The sequence below is a fragment of the Perissodus microlepis genome, chromosome 3 (genome assembly GCF_051167445.1).
Source record: "Perissodus microlepis isolate ML-2025 ecotype Zambia chromosome 3, ASM5116744v1, whole genome shotgun sequence".
NCBI lineage: Eukaryota > Metazoa > Chordata > Actinopteri > Cichliformes > Cichlidae > Perissodus > Perissodus microlepis.
Window position 1 is genome coordinate 14,740,732 of NC_140463.1, and position 25,029 is coordinate 14,765,760.

Below are 25,029 nucleotides of genomic sequence, written 5' to 3' on the forward strand. Positions count from 1 at the left end.
TTAATCGGTCAACACGCTGGTTTTCCCCACCTTCTTTTCCAGGTCCTGGGTGAATCAGAACGCACAGAACAGAGAGGCTACAGAAAAATGTGATCATGATCACTAGAGCCAAAACAAAGAATAATGGGACAAGCCTGTTAGAGGTTAAAGTTTGATGCACTCCTATCAGTCCAAAGCAAGACAGCCAAACACAACCAACACTGATGTTTCTGATCCTGACCCCATGGACATTTTTAAAATGTAAGTAGGAGATGGGGTGAACAACAGCCAGGTAGCACTCTAAACAGCTCAGGATATGAAAACCCATCTATGCATACAAACCAGTGTGGGAAGCAATGGATCCTACTGTAAACATAGCTGAGTGATTATTGTATTTTCCACCAAAGGTACAGAAGCATCCAGCTACCCAGATCAGCTCTGTAGCAGCCATGTTGTAGGCGAAGATGTCAGAGTGGCTTGCTGTTTGAAAGGAATGCTGCTGCTGCCATTGCTGGTAACCCAGGTAGAGGACAAGTGTGGAGACAGGGAAGAGAAAGATGGCTCTCATTGCACTGATGGCAGTGAACATGTTTGAGCTAGCTGTATGGTTGAAGCAGTCGTACTCCAGAAAAAAGTTGAAGGTGGAGTTCACTGACATGTTGTCTGTGTTCTGTAGGTCTTAGGACCAAAACGCAAAATTTAAGAGATAAATACTATAGGCAGGGAGGATTATTGTTATGTCTTATCAGTCAAAACTAGTTGTTGTTGGTTTTATTTAAGGGCAGCACGGTGGTGCAGTGGTTAGCACTGCTGCCTCACAGCAATCTGGTTGGGCTTTTCTGTGTGGAGTTTGCATGTTCTCCTCATGTTCTCTCCGGGTACTCTGACTTTCTCCCACAGTCCAAAGACATGCATGGTATACCCTGCCTCTCGCCCTCTGATAGCTGGGACAGGCTCCAGCCCCCTGTGACCCTGATAAGGAAGAGAATGGATGGATGGTTTAATTTAATATGCCTACATTTAAGGTAGGATGAGGAAAAACAATGAAGAAACCTATTAAGGATGTAAAAAGATTGACCTTTGTGCTTCTGAAAAGCAATGCAGTCATGAACATCGCCTCAACATGCAAACTTTCTAATGCTCTATGGGAAACATTTCTGACTGTCTTGCTCTGGGGCTTCAGAAATAATTTTGCCATTAACTTTGTTGTCTCAGTTTCTACTTTCTAGTCTTTTTGAACCCTGTATGGATTTAAGACATGCTTAATAATTTATAAATAATTTTCATGTTACATTTCATGTTACATTGCAAATATTTTGTTTTATATTTTATTGTAAACATGTACCCATATTAAGTATCATGGTATCGTGTCTTTAATTAAATTTGATTTGTAATCACCATAATATACGATGACCCTAACTCCTCTTATTAGAGTTTTTCTTTTCTTCTCCTTATTTATTCTTATTAAGATTCACATGAAATGTCATGAAATGTACTTATAATGAGGGTGAGAAGCTACAACAACACCAGAGAAAGAAAGAGAAAGACCCAGGAGACCCCAAGAGTCCAGAAGTCCTTAGGCCATACATCCTGATCACAATTACTTGCCCACCCCAGCAGAAAAAGGACAGAGGCCCTAGATAGAAGGAACCCTCTAGTGTTAATGTAAGTGACTCAAAGGTGGAGTACAGCAGGGAAGACAGAAGGAACCGCAGGCGCAGGCAGGACAGGAAAATTAACCCAACAATAGGCTGGCATTAAAGGCAGGGCCAGACTAGGCAAAGGGAGACGTCTGGAAGTTTTGGCAGAAAAGCTAACAATGAGGTTGTGTTTGGCAGCCCAGAAACAAACAAGGGGACACCAGATGTGTCCTTGTATCACATGTATCACCAACAGACCCATGCTTGAGAATAACATCAACCCTGGTACCATGGCACGTGTGTTTCCCCAGCTCTTGTAGAATCATAACATAATAGTCTGAAGTCAACATACTGTGAATTGTAGCATCCATAAAGCCCTCAAGTTTGATTAATGATTATTTATGATTTCATTCATCATTCATAATTCATAATGTTTTTTTGTTAAGTCTAAAGAGTAATTGTTTTGCAGCCCTGTTAGTCACAGCATTAAAATTTCATTTGTAGATAATAGAAAGCAATATTTCAGGGTTAATTATTACTCAGATAGACCTACTATGACTTTGATTACTTAAACTATAAATTTATTAGTAGGACCCCTCTTCTTTTCACACCCCAAAAACAAAACTACAGTATATGTGCAAAAAGGTAAGATGTATGTAGTATATGCATGATAGAGGCAGGTGCTTACATGTATTTTAATAAACATATGTAACATTACCACTGTACTGGAATGATGGTGTAATGAAATCAGTCATTTAAATAGTTAAATGACAGCATATAATGAATGAAAAAGACTGACCTTGTCTGTAGTGCCCCTCGGGAGTGCCCTCTTGCCCTTTAGTCAGTCACTCCAAATGTGCACTGATGCTTGAGCATGTGTTGATTATGCTCACAGTCACAGGACTGCATAATATTTTTGCATGAAGCAACAGAGTGACTTATGACCTCATTATTCTACATCTAATAAAAACTATTTTAAAAATTCTTCATTGTATAATTCAAAAAGCTGCAGGGCACATCAGTGATTTCTGACCAATGAACAATTATTTTTCAAATCAGTGCTTTACCCGAACAGGCATGAGAGTGTTTGTGTAATTAGTTTATAGCTATTGTTCACTTTATGACAACAGAAAGAAAATATGCCCCAAGTGTCAACAATCATAAAAAGTACAGTTACTTATTCTATTTTTTATGCCTCAGCATATAGTATTAATATCCTGAGCATCATGAACATGTTTCCGTACAGGTAACAGGACTGAAATAACTTATAAGTAAAATTAGGTATTTATACAGTATCTGTAACATTTCGAAAGAACACAGAACACAGCAGAATCTCTACATCTCCTTTAATTAAAGCATCATTGCAATGAAATATTATTGTAGCTCATAGAGCAGTAACATTCATTTTACAAGTGTTCATTTTACAAGTGACTCACAAGTGTAGACTTGAGCAACAATGGTGGTATATATTTGCATGTCTTTCCTTTTAAAAATGCTAACAAAAATGCCAATCTTGCTGGCTAATATCACTCCCAAAAACATATCTGAAGTCACAGTCTCAATACAATTTTGTCCTAATGTTGATTTTTTGCTGATAGCTGATGGGTTGGTTTTTTTACTCCATTTGTAAACTAATGTTAGCTAAAGTTGCTCACTGTAGATGTAGAAACAAATAAATCAAATAAAAATGATATAGATAAATAAGATAAATAAATAAAAAAGTTTAAAATACGGGACCTTGATATAGAAGTAAATCAAATGGCCTGTCTTTGAAGGTATATCAATAATAATAATAATAATAATAATAATAATAGTAATATAATAAAGACCACCATCCATCAAGAGCATTTTATTTCTTTTTCACTCACATCTCTTTTGGGTTTTTCAACTTTCCAACGCTCTAAACAACTGAGAAAGTACCAGTTAGATGGGAATGACTTGTTTGTTGCATTTAAGATAAATTAGCCATCAGGTCTACCACCATGCACCATGTTAGTTGCTACTACTCTAAGTACTCATATATACAGTAAATGCCATCCTTTTATCTAAACTTGAGGATATAATGCATAGTTACACAGAAAAGCTGCAGCAGTCATGGCCTTTCATTATCTGTGAAGGTTCTCAGTTATCCAGGTCTCAGTCTCAGGAAAGAAAAGCATCTGGACTTCTTTAAGTTGGCCTTTCATTCTTAAATCAAAATGGTACTCTGTACTAAAATATGTATACAACAGATGACTAATTTTACACAAACAATAATGACCAAAAACTTTATGAATGTCACAGATTTTGTCTTTCCTACTATGATAACTCAGTTTTTATTTAGATTAGTTTGTTTTTCATTTTTCTAGTCAGTAGAGAAAAACAATGATAAACTCGAAATGATCACCCAAAAATGTAAGAAAAGCAGAACTTTTCACATCTGTGTTTAATTCAGTCACGAGGATATGAGAATACGTAATGATTTTGCAATCATTATTATTGTTATTATTATTATTACTTATTGATTTACTTTATTTCTATATCAGTAGCTCTACATGAACCCACCAATTCATTACATTTAACAGGATTTAGGTAACCCATAAATAACAACAGGTGTTCATTTTAATACAGCAATACACATAGTTCACAGAGCATTGTCTCCAATACCTGATTCACAACCTGAGCTGTCATTATTATTAGCAAGGTGAGAAATACGTTCAATCACTTTTAGTAGTGAATAATAAGTATACAAATTAAGACTTGAATCACAATGTTTGTTAATTTGGTATCTTTGAATGGAAGAATGACATATTTAGTATACAACAAAGTGTGGATATGGCTGTTGAGAGTGCCAGTTTAACAATCATTACCAGTTTAAGGAACAGGACCAGTTGAAACAACATTGTGAAGACATATCTGAACTGCGAGGACAGTTTGATTGAGCCTAACTACTGTAAATGCTTGATTGTTACAATGTTAAGGTGAGAAATAAGCGAACTGATAAACATCTAAAACTATGCTGTCAAATGCACAATATGCAACCGCAAATGGCTCTACTATCCTAGATGTTCTACAGAAACCTCACTCTGAATAAACAACACATGGATATTTATTAAACAAAAGTGCTGTATATAATATAAGATCAGTTACTACACAAACACCTTAGAAAAGGTCTCTGCAGTTTAAAACTTTCATTGTTACATGTTTGTTTTTTTTCCAGATAATTTTTTTTCATTCTTAATATTCTTCTAGCTGACCAAATGTTAAGTTTTATGTGATTCCATTCATAACTGTTTACACTTTTTTTGTCAACAGTTTCTTAATGCTGTTGAAGTTAAGCAAGTGCCTCATTTCCAAAATAGTTTTAATGGACACCATTTGTATCTTCTATATTTTTTCTTTGTTTTATGCTAATGTCAATATTAACCTAAGCTGCCATCCCAATTTCCCCAGTTATTTTTTGCAATTTATGTTGCTCAAATAATTAGCTTGAAATGATAGAAAGGTAAGTGTTGAACTGCTAGAGATTAAAAAAGGTTACCTACACCCGTAAAAATAATGTACATTTCAGAATTATACAAAAATCCTTTAAGGGAACGCAAAATTGGTTAATAGTTTAAAGCTTTTCTGCAGCAAGTTGTTCAAGCCTTGAAAGCTGGTGCTACTAATTCCTGGTGTTCCAATTTTTCAAGATTACTTACAACTGCTTCTGTCTGTATAAAAGAAGTGCTGAAACACTGTGGTATCATACCTTCGGAATATGAAGAGGTCTGGCAGACCTAAAGCCACAGCTGAATCAGAGGACAAGTTTCTGAAAGTTAACAGCTTGTTTTGTCCTAATAACGGGAAAACAGCTTCAAGCTCAAAGTAATAGTGGTCATAGTAAGCAGGTCTCAGTTTCAACTTTGAAGAGAAGACTTCGAGCTGTTTGACAGGATGAGATGCAGCAAGAAAGCCATTGCTAAGATGTTAGAATAAGACAAAGAGGCTTGCCTGAGGTATGAAACACCACCAGACTAGAAGAAGATATTACAGATTGATGAATCAAAAATTGAAATCTTCGGTTCATCACACAGGGTTTTTGTGACCGTATCACAGTGTTTGGCAGCTGATATATTCAAACCCAATCCTTCTTTTCACTTATTGTTAAAACAGACCCATGAAAGTTTTCTTTCCTTGTATAGATACAGCAGAGGTAACACCAAACAGCTGGGGAGGTTAAACCAACCTGTACTCACTAACAGTACATACTTGACATTAATGCTCAATAAAGGTGACATGCTAACGGCAATAAGATGCCCAGCAAACCACAACCACACAGCACAGGTTATAGTTGCAATTGTATAGAAAGCTCTCTGTTTTATTTGGTGAACTTGGTCTTTTTGGTTGCCTCCTTCCCCTGGCCCTGGGCGAATCAAAGCACAGAGAACAGAGACACTGCAGAAAGATAGAGTTATTATGGAGAGAACCAAAAGGCAGAGCTTTTGGATGTAGTTGTTGTTAGGGGTTAATAGAGCATCAGCACCTATCAGTCCAAAGCACAGAAGCCAAACGCAACCAATGGTGATGTTTCTGATCCTGACACCACGGGGAGTTCTTAAACCCATGTAGATAATGGGGTGGACAACAGCCAAGTAGTGCTCTACACAGGTCAGGACATGAAAAAGAATCTCTCCAAAATAAGCAATCGAACTAGCTATTGATCCGACAGCTGCAATCACGGATTGATTAGTGCATGTGCCACCAAGGCTAAGGAAGACTCCCATGACAAAGATGAGCTCCATGGCAGCCATGTGATAGGTGAAAATGTCAGCGTGGCTAGCTGTTTTAAATGAACGCTGCTGCTTCCATTGTTGGTGACCCAGATAAAGGACGAAGGTACAGAGTGGTAGAAGGAGGATGATTCTCAATGCAGTGATGGTAGTGAACATTATGCTGCCAGCTGTGTAGTAGATGTAGTCCTGAAGATAGTTTGATGTAGCATTAACTGACATTTCTGTTGTAAATCGCGTAGGTCTGAGGAGAAAATTAAATTTAAAGAATGAGTAGAATATGAGGAGGGAAAAGTTAAAAAGAAGGACAGACAGTTAAGCAACTGTGATGTAAAACAATTGGTTTTCATACCTGTGTCAAGTGGGTGCAACTAGTAACACGCATTACTCCCCACTGTGAAAAGTGGCATTTTCTGTACTAAGCAGCAATACAAAATGGCATCAGCAGCATGCCAGCTGTGGTAGTGACAATCGTTGCTAACCTGGGCCTTGACTGATTTGGCATGAAGATCATATGATTCATCAACAGCTAAATGCCTGCGTAAAGCGATCACAAAGAGCATTCTGTCATAAAGCGTCTGGTGTTTGTGTTCACAGTTAGCTATTATTTCTGAAAGCAGGCTGAACTCTGTTTATTTGTGATTACAGTGGAATATGTATGGGGAAGGTATTATGTGGTCCTCAGCCACAACACACATGTGGCTTTATAAAATATGATGAACTACTATAGATTAATAAAATGTGAATCAGTATAACACTGATGAATGTTTTTCCATAGAATATTATATATACTATATATATGTATATATATATATATATATATATATATATATATATATATATATATATATATATAGAATATTCACTTTTCTTCTAAATATTTTTGTACAACTTGCCAGTAATATAAATTTTGTATAGTGAAGGGTTTTTTCATTTATTTTGTTGCTACTTTTACTAAAGAAAAGATCCTGAAGGGGAGCAGAAAAGTTTAGATATTTAGCTGGCAAAGGCAGTGTTACCGGCATGACTCATATCGAATCTTTATTTTTAGTTTATATAAATTGTCAATGATTTAACTGGTTATCATTGTTATTTTTAATGACATGCCCACATACGTCATTTATGCAAATAATATATTCACCCAAATGAAACACAAAATTGAAAAATTCCGAAATTGGAAAATTCCAGTTTCAAATTACACATAAACACAATAAGAACAGTAACACAGTCAATTAAATTATTACTATGCAGTGCTATTACTGAATAGTTCTGCCTCACTTGAACTCACTAGATATTTTCTTTGTTTCTGTTTACAGCTCATTCAAAATAGTATTTAAAGTGATGCAGCATGATGTATACCCACTTTTATTATCAACATATTGATTGGTCATTATTTTTCAATAACATTGTGTTGCTAATAATAATTACCTGTATATTTAAATACGCACTTTAGACATTCAAGTAGCAGTCTGCATTTATAAAAAGTAAGCCCAAGGCTTCTAATATTGTTGATTTAAATCTATTTCAAAATGATGAAGCTTCTTTCATCTTCTCTCGGGTCACCACAGCAGGTATCAGGTGGCAGAGAGCAGCATGCTTGGTTTTATGCCACATCTCCTTTGTGATGCAATCCCAAAGGGCTTTTTCCTCACTTCCCAGGATCTGGCTGGGGACCTTCAACTTGTTGGGCAAACTTCACCAATACACTATGGAGCCACTTGCTACTCAGAGTGATGAGTAAGCTAACTGAGACAAATACTAAATTAAAATGTTTAAAAATATGTGTAGAAAATCCCAAATATTTCCTGAAGACTGTCTGCAGTCTTTTTCATTAAATATCAATATTTTAAGAAATAAAGAGACACTTGATTATCTGTGGAAAGAGAATTTAAAAATGTTATGTCAGAGAACACTCACCTTGTTTGCAGTGTTATTCTTGTCTTTAATGACCTCTTCAACCTCACTGACTGATATGCACTGATGCCTCTGCGTGTGTTGATGACGCTCACTGTTACAGCAGCAGAAATATGTGGGCTTTTCGTATTATGCAAAAGGACATTCTGGGGCTCCATTACTCAGAATTACAGTGGTCAGATTCTCTATTCCAAGTATTTTTTTACCACACGTGTCAGATTATTTTATGCAAAGTCTTGCTGCAGCTGTTTCTAATGACTAAAGAAACAGCAAAAATCTAATGTTTTGCTAACCGAGCTCGTGTAAGTTATGTCTACCAAAGTTATTTTGATCTTTTAAAATGTATTCATTTATTTTTTTTATACTGTGTAATCTTATTTTAAATAGAAATAATAATACAAAGCATTACAAAATACATTAGCATAAATATTCAGTTTGCAAATGTCATGTTTATATTCCTGATCTAATATAAATGCATTTTGTTAGATCAAGCATTGAGGATTGGAACTCATTTCCAGGCCACTGTTTGAATCTACTAATCCATTAAATGACAGTATTCAAATAACCTCTCAGTGAAAACAGGTGTGCATTGAAATGACAAGTCATTTTCTTGATTTATTACTTTAATGCATAGGACCCTAAATAATCAAATGATTTCACAGCTTTTAGCAGATGACTTGATGTTACTGGTGATGGGGTCCATATAGGGATTGACCTCCTAAAAAAACTTTAGGGCTGAGCACTAGAGCCTCAGTTTTACCAGAATTAGACTGAGGATATTTGAATGCATCCATTTGGTAATGGCAGACATGCATTCCCTGAGGCAACGGAGGCTGTTGAGACTGTTGAGGTTGTGAGGGGTGCAAATGAGACGGATTTGAATTCTGAAGTATGTGTTGCATAAGTGTGAAGACTATTTGAGATTCAAGGCATTAATTTATAATAGAGAGAGGCCAGGGGAGTTGACAGGCAGAACTTCTTTAATGAATTTAGGAAGGATACTCTCTGTTCGACAGGAAGAAATGTGCATCTATCAGACAATATAAATATCTGTTGAGGCAATAGACCCTGTGCACGAGAAAATGCTAACTTCCTGGTTTGAGACCGGATGTGGGGTTGTACATTTCCGGTAGCTTTACTTTGCGGTCAATCGCTACTGCGAAGATATACTCCACAATCATGTCCAAAACTCGAAAACGGAAAGATCGCAGAAGGTGAAGGTGGGAACACTCACCACTGTTGTGTCATAAAAAATCTAATGATCAATTTTGACGTTTAAGGAGTTTAGATCGATCAGTTGTTTACATCACTCAACACAAGCAGAATTGCATTACTGCAGCAGAAGACACATCGTCCACATTCAGAAGCACATCTCTGTATAGTGACTGGTCTTATGATTTAAACAGGCAAATGTTCAGCATTCAAACTACAGGTGAAGAATAGTCAAACCAGATGTTTCCCCATTATGTCGATATCAGCTAGTCTGAAAAAAAGCCACACAAAAATGAATGATTGCTGGTAAGGGTTTCTATACATTAGTATTTACGAAGGGTATGTTGTGACTTACCTTCAAAATTACAGTGGTCCCTCGCTATAACGCGGTTCACCTTTCACCTCGCTGTTTCGCAGATTTTTTAGTGCAAGTTTGCATGCTTTTTTAAAAATTTTTTTTACATCACATTGTGTCCTGCGTCCTGATCGCTGCAGACGATCTCCTCCGTGAATCGTTTTGCACCGTCAAAAAATAAAATTGGCTACTTGATTTCACCTATCGCTGGTTATTTTTATAACATAACACCCGCGATAAACGAGGGACGCTGTTTACAGATACTGAGAATTATAACATTTGAATCCCTTTTCTCTTTTGCTCTGAGGCGCGGGGGAAAAATATCGACAAGTCGATGAACATCATTTACAGATATATTGGGTAAATGCCCGAGACATATATAGAAATGTAAATCGCCGCTTGATTCATTCATTTGCTTAACATGTTTTGGACCTTAAACCAGGCGCGAATAGGACACCGGAAACAAAGCTCCCCACAGGAGTTTCTGCACCGGAAGTAGCATATGCTAACGTGCACATAGTCTATTAGCTTACATTCAGAGGGTTACAGACATGAACTGTGAACTGATACTGTTGATCTTGCCAGTAAATACATCCTAAAGTGTTATGCGGAGGTTTAAGAAGTCTGCTCATGCTATCAAACAGAAATCGTGTATTATAATTATTCAAACTAACAAAATAAGATTTTCCCACATTTTTCATGAGTTGATTACTTGTGATTATGATCTAATATCACAAAACAAATTATGTGTCATGATGTGGTTGTGTAATACAGCCAAGAAAGGACACAAAATGCAGTCTCACTGAGACAGGACTTAAACTCAAAAACACAGCTTTAATTGCTCTGGGGTAAAAAGTGATATCAACACTAAACTGGGGAATCTAAACACAATGGGCAAGAATAGAATAGAATAGAATTCAACTTTATTGATTGTCATTGCACATGTCACAAGTACAAGGCAACGAAATGCAGTTTGCATCCATCCAGAAGTGCTTTAGCCATGATATAGATATATTACAATATAGATCAGCAATAATATAGGTATATAAATATATTACAGAAATTGGTCTGTTATAGGTATGAGGGTACAAAAATGGGTCTATTATGGGTATGTTACAATGTTCACGGTATGAAGGTATGTTATGAATATGCTATAACTATAAGTATGTACAGGCTGTAGTGGGTATACAAGCTATGTACAGGATATAAATATAAAGCTATACAGAAATATGTAAGTTATAAACAGTTGTAGAATTATAATTATCGTATTGTATTGTACCCTGTACAGAACAGGGAGAGACACACAGCCATGAGGGAGATGCTGGCATAAATACACAGAAGGATAGTGAGAGACATGAGGACACACAGGGAACACAGCTGACACGAATTAACATGACACCACAGACACAAAACAAAACAAGACACGCTGAACATGGAAACATGAGGCCTTCACAATAAAACAGGAAACAGAGGAACATGACACAGGGGCAGAGGAAAGGCAGAGAGAGGGAACATAAGAGAGAGAAGACATTATGGTCTGGGGAAACATAGATAAATATGATAGAAAACAACACAAGGGAAAACACGGGACAAGAACTCAAACAAACACATAACACAGACAGAGGGGAAAGACACAAGTGAGAATCTAATAATAAAAAGCTAAACAGAGCAACCTAGATACTATATAGAATAAACTTAAGACTAACCAAATGAAATTAACCATAATACAAAATGACAAAAACACAAGAAAACTCAAAACACTGGGTCCAACAACTCAGGACCATGACAGCAGGTTCCACCTGATACTGTACAATAAAAAAAACTATTTTCACTCACGCACATTTGTTATTTATGTTGCTGTCATACTGAAAAAATGAGTAAAAATCAAATCAATAACTGATTAAACTTTAAGAAATATCTAATGGCATGATTCAACCACAGATAAATAAGAACTTAAATATCCACCTTTTTGGTAGTATTGTTTCTTCTTGTCCTCAATCAGAGTCTCCAACTGACTAACTGCTATTCTCATGTGCATTGATGCCACTGCCTGTGTTGATGATTCAAATACATCACACAGCAGCACTGTCTGCTTTTTGCGTGTAAACGTCATTTTGCTTGAATCATTGTGAATCATAGAAGCACATTATACTTCAGCTTTTTGGGCCTGTATACAGGTCAACAATAAATATTTGCAAATATAGTACAACATTTGATTGCAAAAACAATTTACATACACATTAAGAGACTTTGAATACCATATTCAGATTTAATAGTCATTCAGGCTGGACCTCATCTGTTTGTGCTGTGTGTCTCTTTGTGTGCCAGCTGTACTGCTGATGATATTCTAGCTGATCTTTGAAGTTATCATAAAGTTTTGAATTAAGGAATTAAACAGCATAGTTACATAGTGATGTAGTGAAAACAAGGCATGCACAGCCACATTTCATCTTAACTGCAACTTAACCAGCAGTTGGGCAGCTAAAGAAGGGCCCTGTAGCGCTGTATACTTGGGAAAAGAGAATCAGGCGGTTTTGAAAGACGTATGCACAGTTTATGATCATGTCACTGTAAAACCCAACAGGAATATTATCATTCCATGATGTGGCAGGACATGGAAAAGACCAATATGTTTGCAAAATATCCTTGTCTTGAACACTAATGTGGTATGGCATCAGATTAGCAGATTTCTTAGGCTGAGTACAATATCAACATTTAATATATATTCGGCCTCATACCACCCATTTGTGCTGATGTTTCTAATCCTGATCCAAATCCTATATTTCAGGTAGATGATGGAATGAACAATGCAATGCTCTACACACAATGTAAAAAAACATCTTTCCATTGTGAGGAATCAAAGTAGGAACAGATACTATTGCCATGGTAGCCTTGTGGTAAAGACAGTGTTGGGAAGGTTACTTTTAAAATGTATTCCACTACTGATTACAGAATACATGCCTCAAAATGTATTTTGTAATGTATTCTGAATACTTTGTATTACTTGATATATTGTCATGGTTTTTACGACTACATGAATGTACTTTTGCTGTGTGATTTTAATATCATTACTATTACTGAAGGTTACTCACCATACCAATACCAACTAGATTTTTAAATCTTAATATAAAATGAGTAACAGTAGGGTGGATAAGGCTGCACTTCTTGTAGCAACCTTGTATAGAAAACTATTTCTGTATCAGTAATATGTTTTCTTTTTGTCTGTAAATAATCATGTGGAACTGCACATGATTATTTGCAGCTAGCAGGTTGTTAATGCTATCCATCAAGTCTAAACACAGCATATTAATACATGGAGATCTTGAAGGTTGCTCCAAAAATGATCAGATTATGTTTTCAATATTTCTTCAATTCTCTTCCAAACCCCAGCTGTCTAGTGTAAGTGACTGTTTACTAAAATAAAAATAAAAGCGTTCTAACATCCCACTTGTTTGTTTATTCAGACATACATGTGTACTATGTTTATTAAGAGAGATTAAGCTTGTGTTTCTGTCAACTAGTGATTGTTGTTAAGTGCATGAAGCTATTAGACATTATGAAACAGGCCCCTTACATTAGAGCCTCTTATTGGGTGTTTTGTTTGGGTTTCATCAGAATCAGAAAAACTGTATTAATCCCAGATGGAAACTGAGTTAAAAAAAAAGAAATTTAAGGACGGGAAAAAAGCCATAGAGAGGGGATAGCCTTACATATGAAACTGGAAATGAGGGAAATTCTATTTATTTCAACAAAGTAACTGTATTCCGATTATTTAAACGGTAATGGACACTCATATTTTGTTACTCATATTACTTATATGAGTAACAAAATACTCATATGTTACTCATATTTTGTATTTTAAATACGTAACGTCGGTACATGTACTCCGTTACTACGCAACACTGGGTTAAGATGTCAGAATGGCTTGCTTTTTCACAGGAATGCTGGTGACAAACATAGAGCACCGGGACCAAGAGAGGAAGGATGAGGGGGACTCTAAAGGCAGAGAATACAATAACAATACAACAATAACAACACTGAAATTGGTGTTTTTAAGAAGATTGTAGGAGGTAGATATAATGTCAGATGAGATATGAGATTTCTTCTGTATCTAAAGGCCTGAGGAGAAAAAATGATGAGAAAGACAAACAATGACTGAAAAGAAGTGGTGAAATGCTTAGCATCATAGAAATGCAAAAGGCACATTTAGTAAAACATTTTTAAAAAAGTGCAACAGTGTTACTATTTATTTCTTATTTTTTAACGCAGAGACAAATGGATCTACTTCTACTACCATTTTGCTATTCACTTTTTGTTTTTCAGTTGAAACTGAAAATTTGTTTCATGGAGGAGAGTGGATACTCTGTAAGATAAAAATGTGACAATGTGATTATGTTCATCTGGACGTAGCGTTTTCACTGGGAGAAACATTTCATCACTCATCCAAGTGACTTCTTCAGTCTCAGCTGACTGCAGGTTTCCCCAATCTTATAAACAGTACATTTGCATAATGACTGAAAGCAGCCCACTGAATAAACAATGGGCCTTGGTCAGCTGAAACTGAATAAAGTCCCTTGGATGAGTGTTTCTCCCAGTGAAAACACTACATCCAGATGAACATAATTAACCTTTTGGGACATACTTACCTGGATGGTTGAGCATGTATCAAGACAGTGACATTCTGTCAATTTTCATAAATGCGGTCCTGAACTAAAAACTGTGGTGGGTCTTGCCAGTTCCTGCAGTTTCCTGTCAAAGGAAACATCTGCTAATGGTCTTGCTTTGATAGCATAACCCCAAGAAATGATACAGAAAATGTAAAAAATAGGTATCAGCTGTTAATAATTTCCCACTTGCATAGTTTAAAAAAAGTACTTTCAGGGGCTGGGAGCAATGTGTTTAAGGTTGCTCACAAAGGCCAGATTGAATGGTAATGACTGTTTCCTCCAGCCTGTCAGCACATGGAGTTATTGCATCTATAACTGAAAAACTGACTTACTGACTGATATGAGGTCGGTCACTTATTTTACATGTGAGGTAGCGTAAAATAAGAAGCAAGGAAGGTTATAAGTCGACAGCATCAGTATACTAGTCAATTTTCTTTTAAGTATAGTGTTTTCTTTATACTTTTTTTTATTTTATTTGAGTACATGTCCGCATATATACATAAATATGCAGATATCTGTGTATGTGTATATATTGGTTTGTTTGTTATATGTGTCCAAAACAAAAGACTGTCATCATCATCTATCACCTAGCCTAATCTGTCACCCTTCTATTTCAAGTTCCCAAGACACTTGAACTCCCATGGGGCAGAAGATCTCCCCCAAATCTCCCAAATGAGGGCATAGTCCATACTTTTTTGGCATGAATCATGTCAGACTCAGTGTGGGTGATTCTCATCCAAGCTACTTCACACTGGGCAACAAACTAACTGAACCACATCTTTTGCAAAAATGCAGTTGTGGCAATATAAAGGATACATGCTTGCTATACCTTTAGATTCTTTTTCGATCCTCGTTTTTTTGACCCAGCATTTTGAGTTTTAGATTATTTTTATGTTTATGGTTTTTGTCCTTTAGTTTTTATGTTTTCTATGTTTTCTAAGTTCATTTCTATTAATAATAATAATAATAATAATAATAATAATAATAATAATAATGTATACTTTAGTGTACATTATTCCCCCGTGGGGAAATGTCTCTCTGCATTTAACCCATTCACTCAGTGAAGCCAATGTTATGCCTATTTTGCCTTATAGTTCTTTGTTATTAGATTCCTCTTGTGTCTTCAACTCCTGTGTTAAGTCTCCCTCGCCCTTCATGTGTTTCATGTCTGCGTCTCATTGTGTTTCCTGTTTTATTTCGAAGAGGTCTTGTGTTCCTATGTTTTATGTGTTTAGTTTTACTCTCCCCTTGTGATGTTTTGTTCATGTGTTTCCACTTCCCCTGATCACCTTATGTGCATTTAGTCTGTGTGATTCCAGTCACTTGTCATGAGATCGTCTGCTAAGTTCATATCATGTTTCTAGGTTTTTCCACGTCTCCATGCCAGGTCCCACGTTCAAGTTTTTTTTTTTCATGTTTTAATCTTAGTTCACCCAGTTTAGGTTATTGTTTAGATTTGTCTTTGCCTTTTGTTTTGTACTTTTTTTTGCCAGCCTTAATATAAGGCTCATTTTTTTCACACTCAACTTTTTTTTTTTATCTCTTCATGTGTTGCTCTTGGGTCCTCTCCTCACTCCACACAGTCAACTTCGCAGGCAGACTGCAACAGATTCAGTTGCAAAAATGGTTTTAACCAGACTTTTTCAAGTCTGGTTAAAACCATTGGTGTTTTTCTTATTTTTCATCATAATGTTCAAGACCAGATGTTCAGCGGTGTACATTACTTTCCTAAGACTCATTTTAATAAGCGCTAGACCAGTTGTGTATAAACTTTGTGACGTTTATAAATGCTATTTCACACACTGATATATTTATTAATTTACAATATGTTTCTGTATTCAACCTTCATTAGGTTGAATACTTGTCATGTACAGTGCATGCACACAGGAAATGCATCAATATTTCAAACATTCAATCAAAGGGTTAAGATTCATTAATTACATCACGCACGTGTACTAGTGGTCAACCAATAATGGTAGCAGCTTCCTCAGTGTGACAATGTTAATCTCAAATGAAACATATAAGTAACTTTGCATAACTTTGCAGAATAGCAGAATATTATATTATCAGCCCCACATTTACACAATTTACACAAATCAGAAACACAAAATACAAAGAATTTACTAATATATCTAACAGCTAAAATAAGTAAATGAACAGAGTGAATGTAATTGCAGATATTATGCATAGGTTTATACAGTCAGAACTATATGGTGCTTTATGTGCTCAAGACAAAACTATAAATAAGAGGATCAGTAGAATTAATTGCATGCGTCAGGGTCAGACCGTGGGTGATAGCGAGTAGAGGAACCACATGCACACAAATGCAAAACAGGATTCTTAACAAAAAGCGAGCCATTCATTATGGCTGGTGGTAAACTAAAAAAAACAATGGGATAAGGCGAACTGAGACAACACTAAATAATAACTAAATAGGGAAACAGAATTCAAGCAGAACTAAATGAAGCTTAAACTCTACAAACTAGAACATTGTGATACAAAAGGGCTCAAAATGCTGCGTCAAAAGACCCAGAACGATCACAGCAAGATAGTAATTAACAAAAAATCCATCCTATATAACAAATGATGACTTCAAAACCCAAGTCGTATTGTCTTTCAGTCCCCTAAATTATAAAGGCTTTAATGTAAAAACCCTGAAATCCTCTTTTGCCTAAATAAAAAGTCATGCTTTCCACCTCATACATTTTGTATATTTGGAAAAACAAAGCAGAACACACTTAAATCAAGCAAAATGTTATTGGAAAAGGCAGGGTTTGCTCATTGTTTAAAGAGCAACTTCAGAGTTTTCCTGCCCTGTGCAGATACAGCAGAGGTAAGACTGAACAGCTGGGCAGGTAAAACAAGTATGCACCAACCCCCACTGCACCTGTCGCTCACCTGAGGGGACCAATAAACAGCATTGGAAACAAGGAGTCCAGCAAATGACAACCACACAGTGCTGGTTACAACTATGAAGGTTTGGAAAGCTCTCTGCTTTGATTGGTGAGACTGCATGTTTTCTCTCCCTCCTTCCCCTGTTTTCATAACAGATATTTGCGAGCTTCTGTCAGATAGCAACATTTAATTAATGACCTTCATCAGGCAAATTTTCTTTTCAAATTTTCCATCATTGCATCGGTCAGAGAGAGTGCACACAGTGCAGCTGGAGGGCACATCAGCTGTTCAAGCACTATGGCGAAGTTATGCAGCTAAACATTTAATTAGTTATATGTATCTCCCACACTTGCAGTGTAAATTGCAGCAATCTTACAACTAAAAAATATTACACATTTATTTTATCCATTAGGTTACAATACAATAGCACTCCACAATTAGATCTGCATATTAAAGACACAATTTGAATGCAGCATTCAAATCTAATGGCAATTCAACCCAGACATGACGTCTTGTGTTTTTGTGCTGACACTGCTTTAAATGGCTTTAGGGTTTGAGGTTATGTTTAGACACCACGAATTAACATACAATCAAATGGGACATATCAGACATACAAATGATGACACACAAGGTCTATAGAAAGCATTGTGAAAGCCTTACTACTTACTAAAGTGAATATAAGACAAAGGAACCTATTAGTTCATATGAAATTAAAGAACTAAAATATAATTTCAAAATCTAAACTCTACAATGTAAAATGTAAAACTCTTAACTTAATTATGCTCTATATATATCCAACGACATGATGCACCTGCCAGTGACTGCTGGAGTACTGCTGCCTGGTAACCCAGGAATAAGACAAGAGAGGAAAGAGAGATAAAGTCATAACAGTGTCTATATAATAAACAAGGGATTCTGAGAAGTCACAAATACAGGCAGCATTTCAACAAGAAATTAACCTACAGAGCTATGAACCGCAGTTCTAAGGAGAAAAAGGACAAATGAAGAGTAAGTTTCTGTATGATAGAGAAGACAGCAACAAGACTGTCTCACAGCAAATGCCAGTAAGTTATATTTTACCCTGTGAAGGAATTAAGCAGCAAGATAATAATTTGTTTAGTTTCTACTGAAGAGCAAAATCAAAGTATCTCTACTTCCTTGCGTGTTTCCCCACTGTCTTGCTTTGAACCAGCAACAGATAAATAAATAAATAAATGAATACATAAATAGATTTTTTTCCTGTTTCCAATGTTATTCAAAGTGCAGGGAATTTTCATTGTTTGAAATTGCTGCTGTTAGTAAATCATCCACATGCCTCAAAATGTTTGTTCTCAAAAGAGCTGAGTGACTTTTTATTTTTCACTATGAGGCTGTCCTGATTTAATGTAGTCTGGGATTTCAATACGCGTTGACCATAACAAAAGAAGCATGTGAAAACTGTCTTTCTTCTTGTAGAAAAATCTGATAATATGAGAAATTCAGTTCTGTTTAATTTATATTGCACCCAATTACAATAGTGACCAAGAAATCCTTCAGGATCTTCATTGTATGTTTCTCAAGCAGAAATTTCTTTCCCTGAGCTGACAAAAGTAGTTGACTTAATGAAAGCATACTCCTGGTCTCTCATTTTGTTCCATCTATGCCTGTCCTATCTTTCAGTCCCTGTGTGCTCACCATGCTTTACTTGTATTTGGTGAAATCCCTGGTTAATTTAAAAATGCTGTTATCTACCCACTTAAGAAAAAAAAAGAAGATTTTAGAAAATGTTCCATATATATGGGCCCCGTGTTCACTCATTGGTATGAAAGTTTTCCTGTCCTTTGTAGATACAGTAGAAGTAATATCAAAGAGCTGGGCAGGTTGAACCAGTTTATGGTCATATCTATTACACACTTGACACCTTTACTCAAAAAGGTTGACTCATTCAGAGCAATGCCAATAAGATATGATATACAACACAACCATAGAACACCCAGTAAAGCTGTGATGGTGTGAAAAGCTCTCAACTTCAATTGGTCAGCCTTCTCCTTTTCCCTGCCACTTTCCCCGAGTCTTGGGCGAATCAGAACACAAAGAACAGAAAGGCTGCAAAAAGTTATGATTAATATTGCAAAAACCACACAGCATAAAATTAGGATAAATGTATTATTAGCTGATAAAACATTTATATACACCCATTAATCCAAAGCATTGTTTTGTGCTTAAACAACACAAAACAATGACTCCAACCTGCCTTGGAGCAAATATTTAAGCTGCTGGTGTGGGTGCATTCTTCAGATCTTTTAGTACCAATTGAGCATTGTTTAAACACCGCAGCATTGAAAAGTGTTGCTCACCATGTAAGTCCCATCATTTACCCAGTAGACTGCTTCCAGGAAGATAATGCACCATGTGACAAAGCTAACATTTTAACCTACCATCTTGAACATGATGATAAGTTTCTGTACTAGAGTATCTTTCACAGTTACCACAGATATCAGTTCAATGAAGCACTTCTGAGATGTAGTGAAACAGAAGATTTGCATTGTGAAAAGAAAAAACTTAAGCTATACAAAAATTAGAATTTCTCTTTAGATTCTAAAAAAACCCTGATTTTGCTTTATCTATATATTTATTCATTTGTGGTGTGATTTGATTTCAAAATTAATTGGAAAATGTTTTTTCAACCATCAAAACAAAACTGCCAAAATAAATAAATATTTTACAGCAATGACAAATGTTTCATAATTTATGTAATTACCATAGGCATTAATTATAGGCAATTAGAAGTGACTTAACGAGTCCTATTCACTGCCCTCCATCGATAGAATCACACAATTTATAAACAAAACCATCTAAAATTACAATGGTTGTTAGACAAGAAACAAGAAAGCAACTATATAAGCTGGCTACATAAGAATCAATGAGCAACGTACTCAAACCAAGAGGACAAATGTGAAGTCACTGTTTCAAAAGGCCTATTAAAAGAGTTCACTGAAGTTATTTTAGTGAGTGTGTTTAAGACACTGAAAAGTAAAAATCTGCCTAAAAAACATTGAGCATTTAAAAATATCAAGTGAATTAATACGTACCTTGTTGATATATTTATTTTAACCTGACTGACTGCTGTTCACTCCAGATGTGCAATGATGCTTTTGCCTGTGTTGGCGACGCTCACGTGTTAGTAGGAGGAAAAAGTTATACATCTTTTGCACGACGTAACACGATTTAGTGGGAATACAGCAGGCAAATTATTCTTCAATGTGCCACTCAGGAGTATTTCAAATCAGCAGTTTCTAATCACTATGGAAACGTATATTACAACCAAAGTATTAATACCGACTCACCCAAATATGTAGCAAAGCAGAACAGGCTGAGAGTTTAGCAATTGGCTCATTAGTATTCATTTTGTCAGCGTACTAAAAGTAACAGGAATCTGACAGAAAACCAGTTGTGATTTATCAAATTTCAGGAACGGCAATAAATAACTAAATAAAAAAATAGAATTTTAAAAGAATACATGTAAAACGTAAAGAAGCTTGTGTTATGAGCATGCATTGGTCCTGACTGGGGCCTTGGAAACATTAACATGTTTCCATATCAATGGTTTTTCATGACATTAGCTGGCCATTACACCTAATGGTATGCAAATAAGCTGTTAAAGTCGGTGTTCATTCAAATTAAGCAGTGTCATGCAGACTGTGTGTACACAGGACAAAAAAACTCCTTGATACAGCATGCTTGTTAGGTGGACAAACAAACAAACTTGGCAGAAAAAAGTGTCACATTGAGCTGTGTGGCAGGCAGGGGTTGGACCCAAACGCAGGACTCTGAGACAGAGTATTAAACTTAAGGATGGCATTTTTTTATTCACTGGCAGACAACGAACTTAGAAACACAAAACTAGTCCTGTCAAAATTAACGCGTTAACGCAGCTTAAACTGTCATCACGATTAACGAGATAAAACAATTGAATGCTTTTAATGCATCTGGACTTCAGAATGCCTCAAAATCCTTGACATATTTCTGTCAACCCATTTCGGACAGTTTGTTCACGTAAAGTTACCTTCGCACATGCGCAACTGGGCAGTAGATTTGTGTTGTGATGGGCAGCTGAGCCAATAAACTCAATTTGGAAGATGATAAACTCACATTGGCCCTCTTGATGGGAAATTGGAAATTTTCTTTTCACTGAAGCATCTCCAGCTTAAAATATCACATTGACGCGAAGCATACGTTAGTCGGGGATGCTGCTAGCACTCTGGCTACTGCGTCATCCAGCATCGGGGACTCAGTAAGTCTACCTTGGACATATTGACTGACACAATTGCCAAGTGGATTGCAACAAACTGCAGACCTGTTAATATTGTTGAGAACATGTGCTTTACATAGCTTTGGTTCCCTGTCTCAAGGACTTGAAGTGCATCCCCAAGAGTGACAGAGAGAGAGAGTGGATAAATGTTTACAGAGTTTTTTGTTAACACGAATGTTCAAGATGTTCAATAAACGTGTTAAGTGTGTATATTTCCCCTTTTTTCTCAAGTTTGTTTGCTCATGCAAAATGAAATGTGGTTAATATAAATAAAAATGAATGATATTTAATCGTGATTAATCAAATTAATCCACAGTAACCCCGTGATGAATCTGATAAAAAGTTGTAATTGTTTGACAGCATTAATATATATTATACGTATTAAGTATTAGCATATTTAACATTTTTCTAAAAGTTGCATTTCACAGGAGAGAACCTGTGCTAAAAGATTGAAGAAAGCTATTCAAATTGTCTTTGAATTTAAGCATGCATTCTTTGTGTTTGTTCTCCATTTACTTCATCATATTGCATAAATGTCAGTTACAAGCTTAAATATAAAGTTGAAAAAGTGTATTGATCAAGCAATTGCAAATAATTGCGATTAATTACAGAAAATTATGAAATTAATTAGTTAATTTTTTAATTTATTGACAGCACTACACAATACATCAGCACTCGAAACAAAAACAAAACTGAAAATAGGAAGGACGCTTCAAAATCACATGACCAATTTAAGACGACACAGCTACAAGATGCAGCGACCCAGAGTCTCCATTTCAACTTGGGTCAAAAATGTGGACGTCAAACTAGATAACCGTTTTAAAATTGTGTTGATAGGCCTTGTAAAACCAGAGTTATGATAAAAAAATACACGCTACGTTTTTTTCTGAATAAACAGTGGTCTTCTTCTTTCTACGTACAGCGCTAGCAAACACTCTCCGCTTGCGAGTATAAAAAGAAAAAAACACCGCTTCCCTATTGGTGTTAAAGTTTACCATGTCAGCCAATCAAAAATTGATATGGCAACATGTGGCACTTGGTTGTTTAGGAAGAGGGGGAAGTTTTAGGAGGCCAGCAAGAGAGAGCGGGCGAGCGAAAGAAAGAGAGAGAGCGAGTTTTCATATATGAGACATTAGTGACGTTTAGCGTGTTTGGAGACTATAGTTAGTGTGTTGTGTAGTTATTGTTTTGTATTGTGTGTCAGTTATACTGCTGAATGTCACATTTGCTCCAAAAAAGCCATCAAAGGCAGATTCCAGTGTAAACGCTGTTCCCACATGGAAAACTGGACTGATGCACCTCCTGTTGTCAGACCTGCAGGGTTTAGGCCTGTGGTGTTCTCCTCTGTCTTATACTGAACACAAACTAAGTTTTTGTAGTGGCACAAATCATTTGTGTGCCTCATTATTTGATGCAACACACCTGATTGTTCTGTAAATAGATTTAAATGGTTATATAAAAAACGCCTGAGGCCTTGGCTGCATTTTTTAGGTAAATACTATCATATAACATTTTTGTTTGCAAAACTTGTGCATAAGTTTTAGAAATGTACAATTTATATTTTCATTTTAGGTTATGAATGATTGAATGAATGAAATGATTTGTTAGACATGTTTGTGGTTTTTACAGTAAAAAATATAACTTTTCTACTCTGATTTTAAGTTTTTTGTCTGAAAGTCAATTGTGCTAATTCAGTATGTCAAAAGGAAAAAATAACTCAAATTTCAGATATTTGAGGTTGTGCTGAAAATAATGATACCAAATAAGGCAAGATTAATGGTTTTTAAAGTTGAAATATAGAGGTAAAATTAAAAGTAGTCAAAAACCGCTAATTATACCCTGGACCCCAGAGGGTCAATATTTAAAGTATATACTTAAACACACAAAAACACTGTGTCACAGACCCAGTGCCGTGACAAAAAAGAATTGTGAAGGACTAAGTAGGGTACACCCTAGACAGGTCATCGGACTGGCTGCATAGACACACTATATATTTTTTTCTTTTTATTACATCTAATTAAGTAACTTTTAACTCAATTAAGTAATTAAAGCAACAACATATTTTGTTGTATTGTGGTAAAGGGTTTTAATTTAATTGCCAACGTTACATATTCATATAAACCAGGTCTAAATCCAAGCCAGGCCTCATGTTTACCTGCATTTAAAAAAACAACATGAAAGTTTTCCTTCTCTTTGAAGAAACAGGAGAGGTAACACCAAACTGCAGGGAATGTTGAAGATGCCTACAGTCATTTGCACCATACAAGTGGCAGATTTACTCAACAGGGGTGACAGAACACTAAAAATAAAAAGTGTTGAAAACCACAACAAGACCAGCCAAAGTATAGCTGTAATGGTGTAAAAAGCTCTCATCTTTAATTGGTCAACCTGCTCCCTTTGCTTGCCTTCTTCCCCTGGCCCTGGGCGAATCAGTACACAGAGAACAGAGAGGCCGCAGAAAGATATGATTACTACTGAAAAACCCAAAATGCATGGTATAATGATGTTGCTGACATTTGGTCGATTATGATAGATGAGCACCAATCCAAAGCAGAACAGCCAAGCACAGCCAATGGTGATGTTTCTGATCCTAACTCCACGAGCATTTCTTAGTCCTCGGTAGACGATGGGGTGAACAACAGCCAAGTATCTCTCTACACAGGTCAGGATATGGAAAAAAGAACTTCCGTAGAAAGGGGTGAAAGACACAAGTGATCCTATTTGTAGCACTTGATAGCAATTAGTGGATGAGCCATAAATAAATGCAATGAAGCCCAAGACCCCAGTCAGCTCCATAACAGCCATGTGGTAGGTGAAGATGTCAGAGTGGCTTGCTGTCTTAAAGGAGCGCTGCTGCTTCCATCGTTGGTAACCCAGGCAGAGGACGAGGATGGAGAGAGGGATGAGAAGTGTGAACCTCAATGTAACACAGGCAATGTACATGTAAGAGGTTACTGTAGTGCACAGGTTGTTCAAAAGACCACTGGAGTTGGACGAGGAGTTAGTTGACATCTCTCGTGTATATAATGTTACCTTTAGAGTAAAAAACAAACAAACAAACATAAATAATGATTATAATGATAAAGAAGAAAATAAGTAAAAGGAAAGAGTGGATGGCTTATCTAACATAGAGTATGACCTTCAAAAGTTTACTCCTTTTTACCTTTTTGAATTATTCTTAATCAATAAATGTAAAAATAGAATAAAAACATACTGGAAACTAATGCTTGCTTCTTTGTCTGAATGTAACGAATTTCAAACTGGTGCAGTTTTATTTTACATATATATTTTTTTATAAAAAGAAAAGAAATGTTCTCAATGAAAA

General features: G+C 36.0%; 1 protein-coding gene across 1 annotated transcript; it reads right to left on the minus strand.

Annotated features, from left to right (window-relative positions):
- On the minus strand, positions 1-24,716 carry LOC146390094 (uncharacterized). The gene is made up of 3 exons (XM_084920415.1): positions 23,879-24,716; positions 407-657; positions 1-45 (listed from the first exon to the last, which is right to left on the minus strand). The coding sequence occupies exons 1-3, from the start codon at positions 24,714-24,716 to the stop codon at positions 1-3; spliced, it is 1,134 nt and encodes a 377-aa protein (XP_084776541.1).
- Between the last annotated feature and the right edge of the window lie 313 nt (positions 24,717-25,029).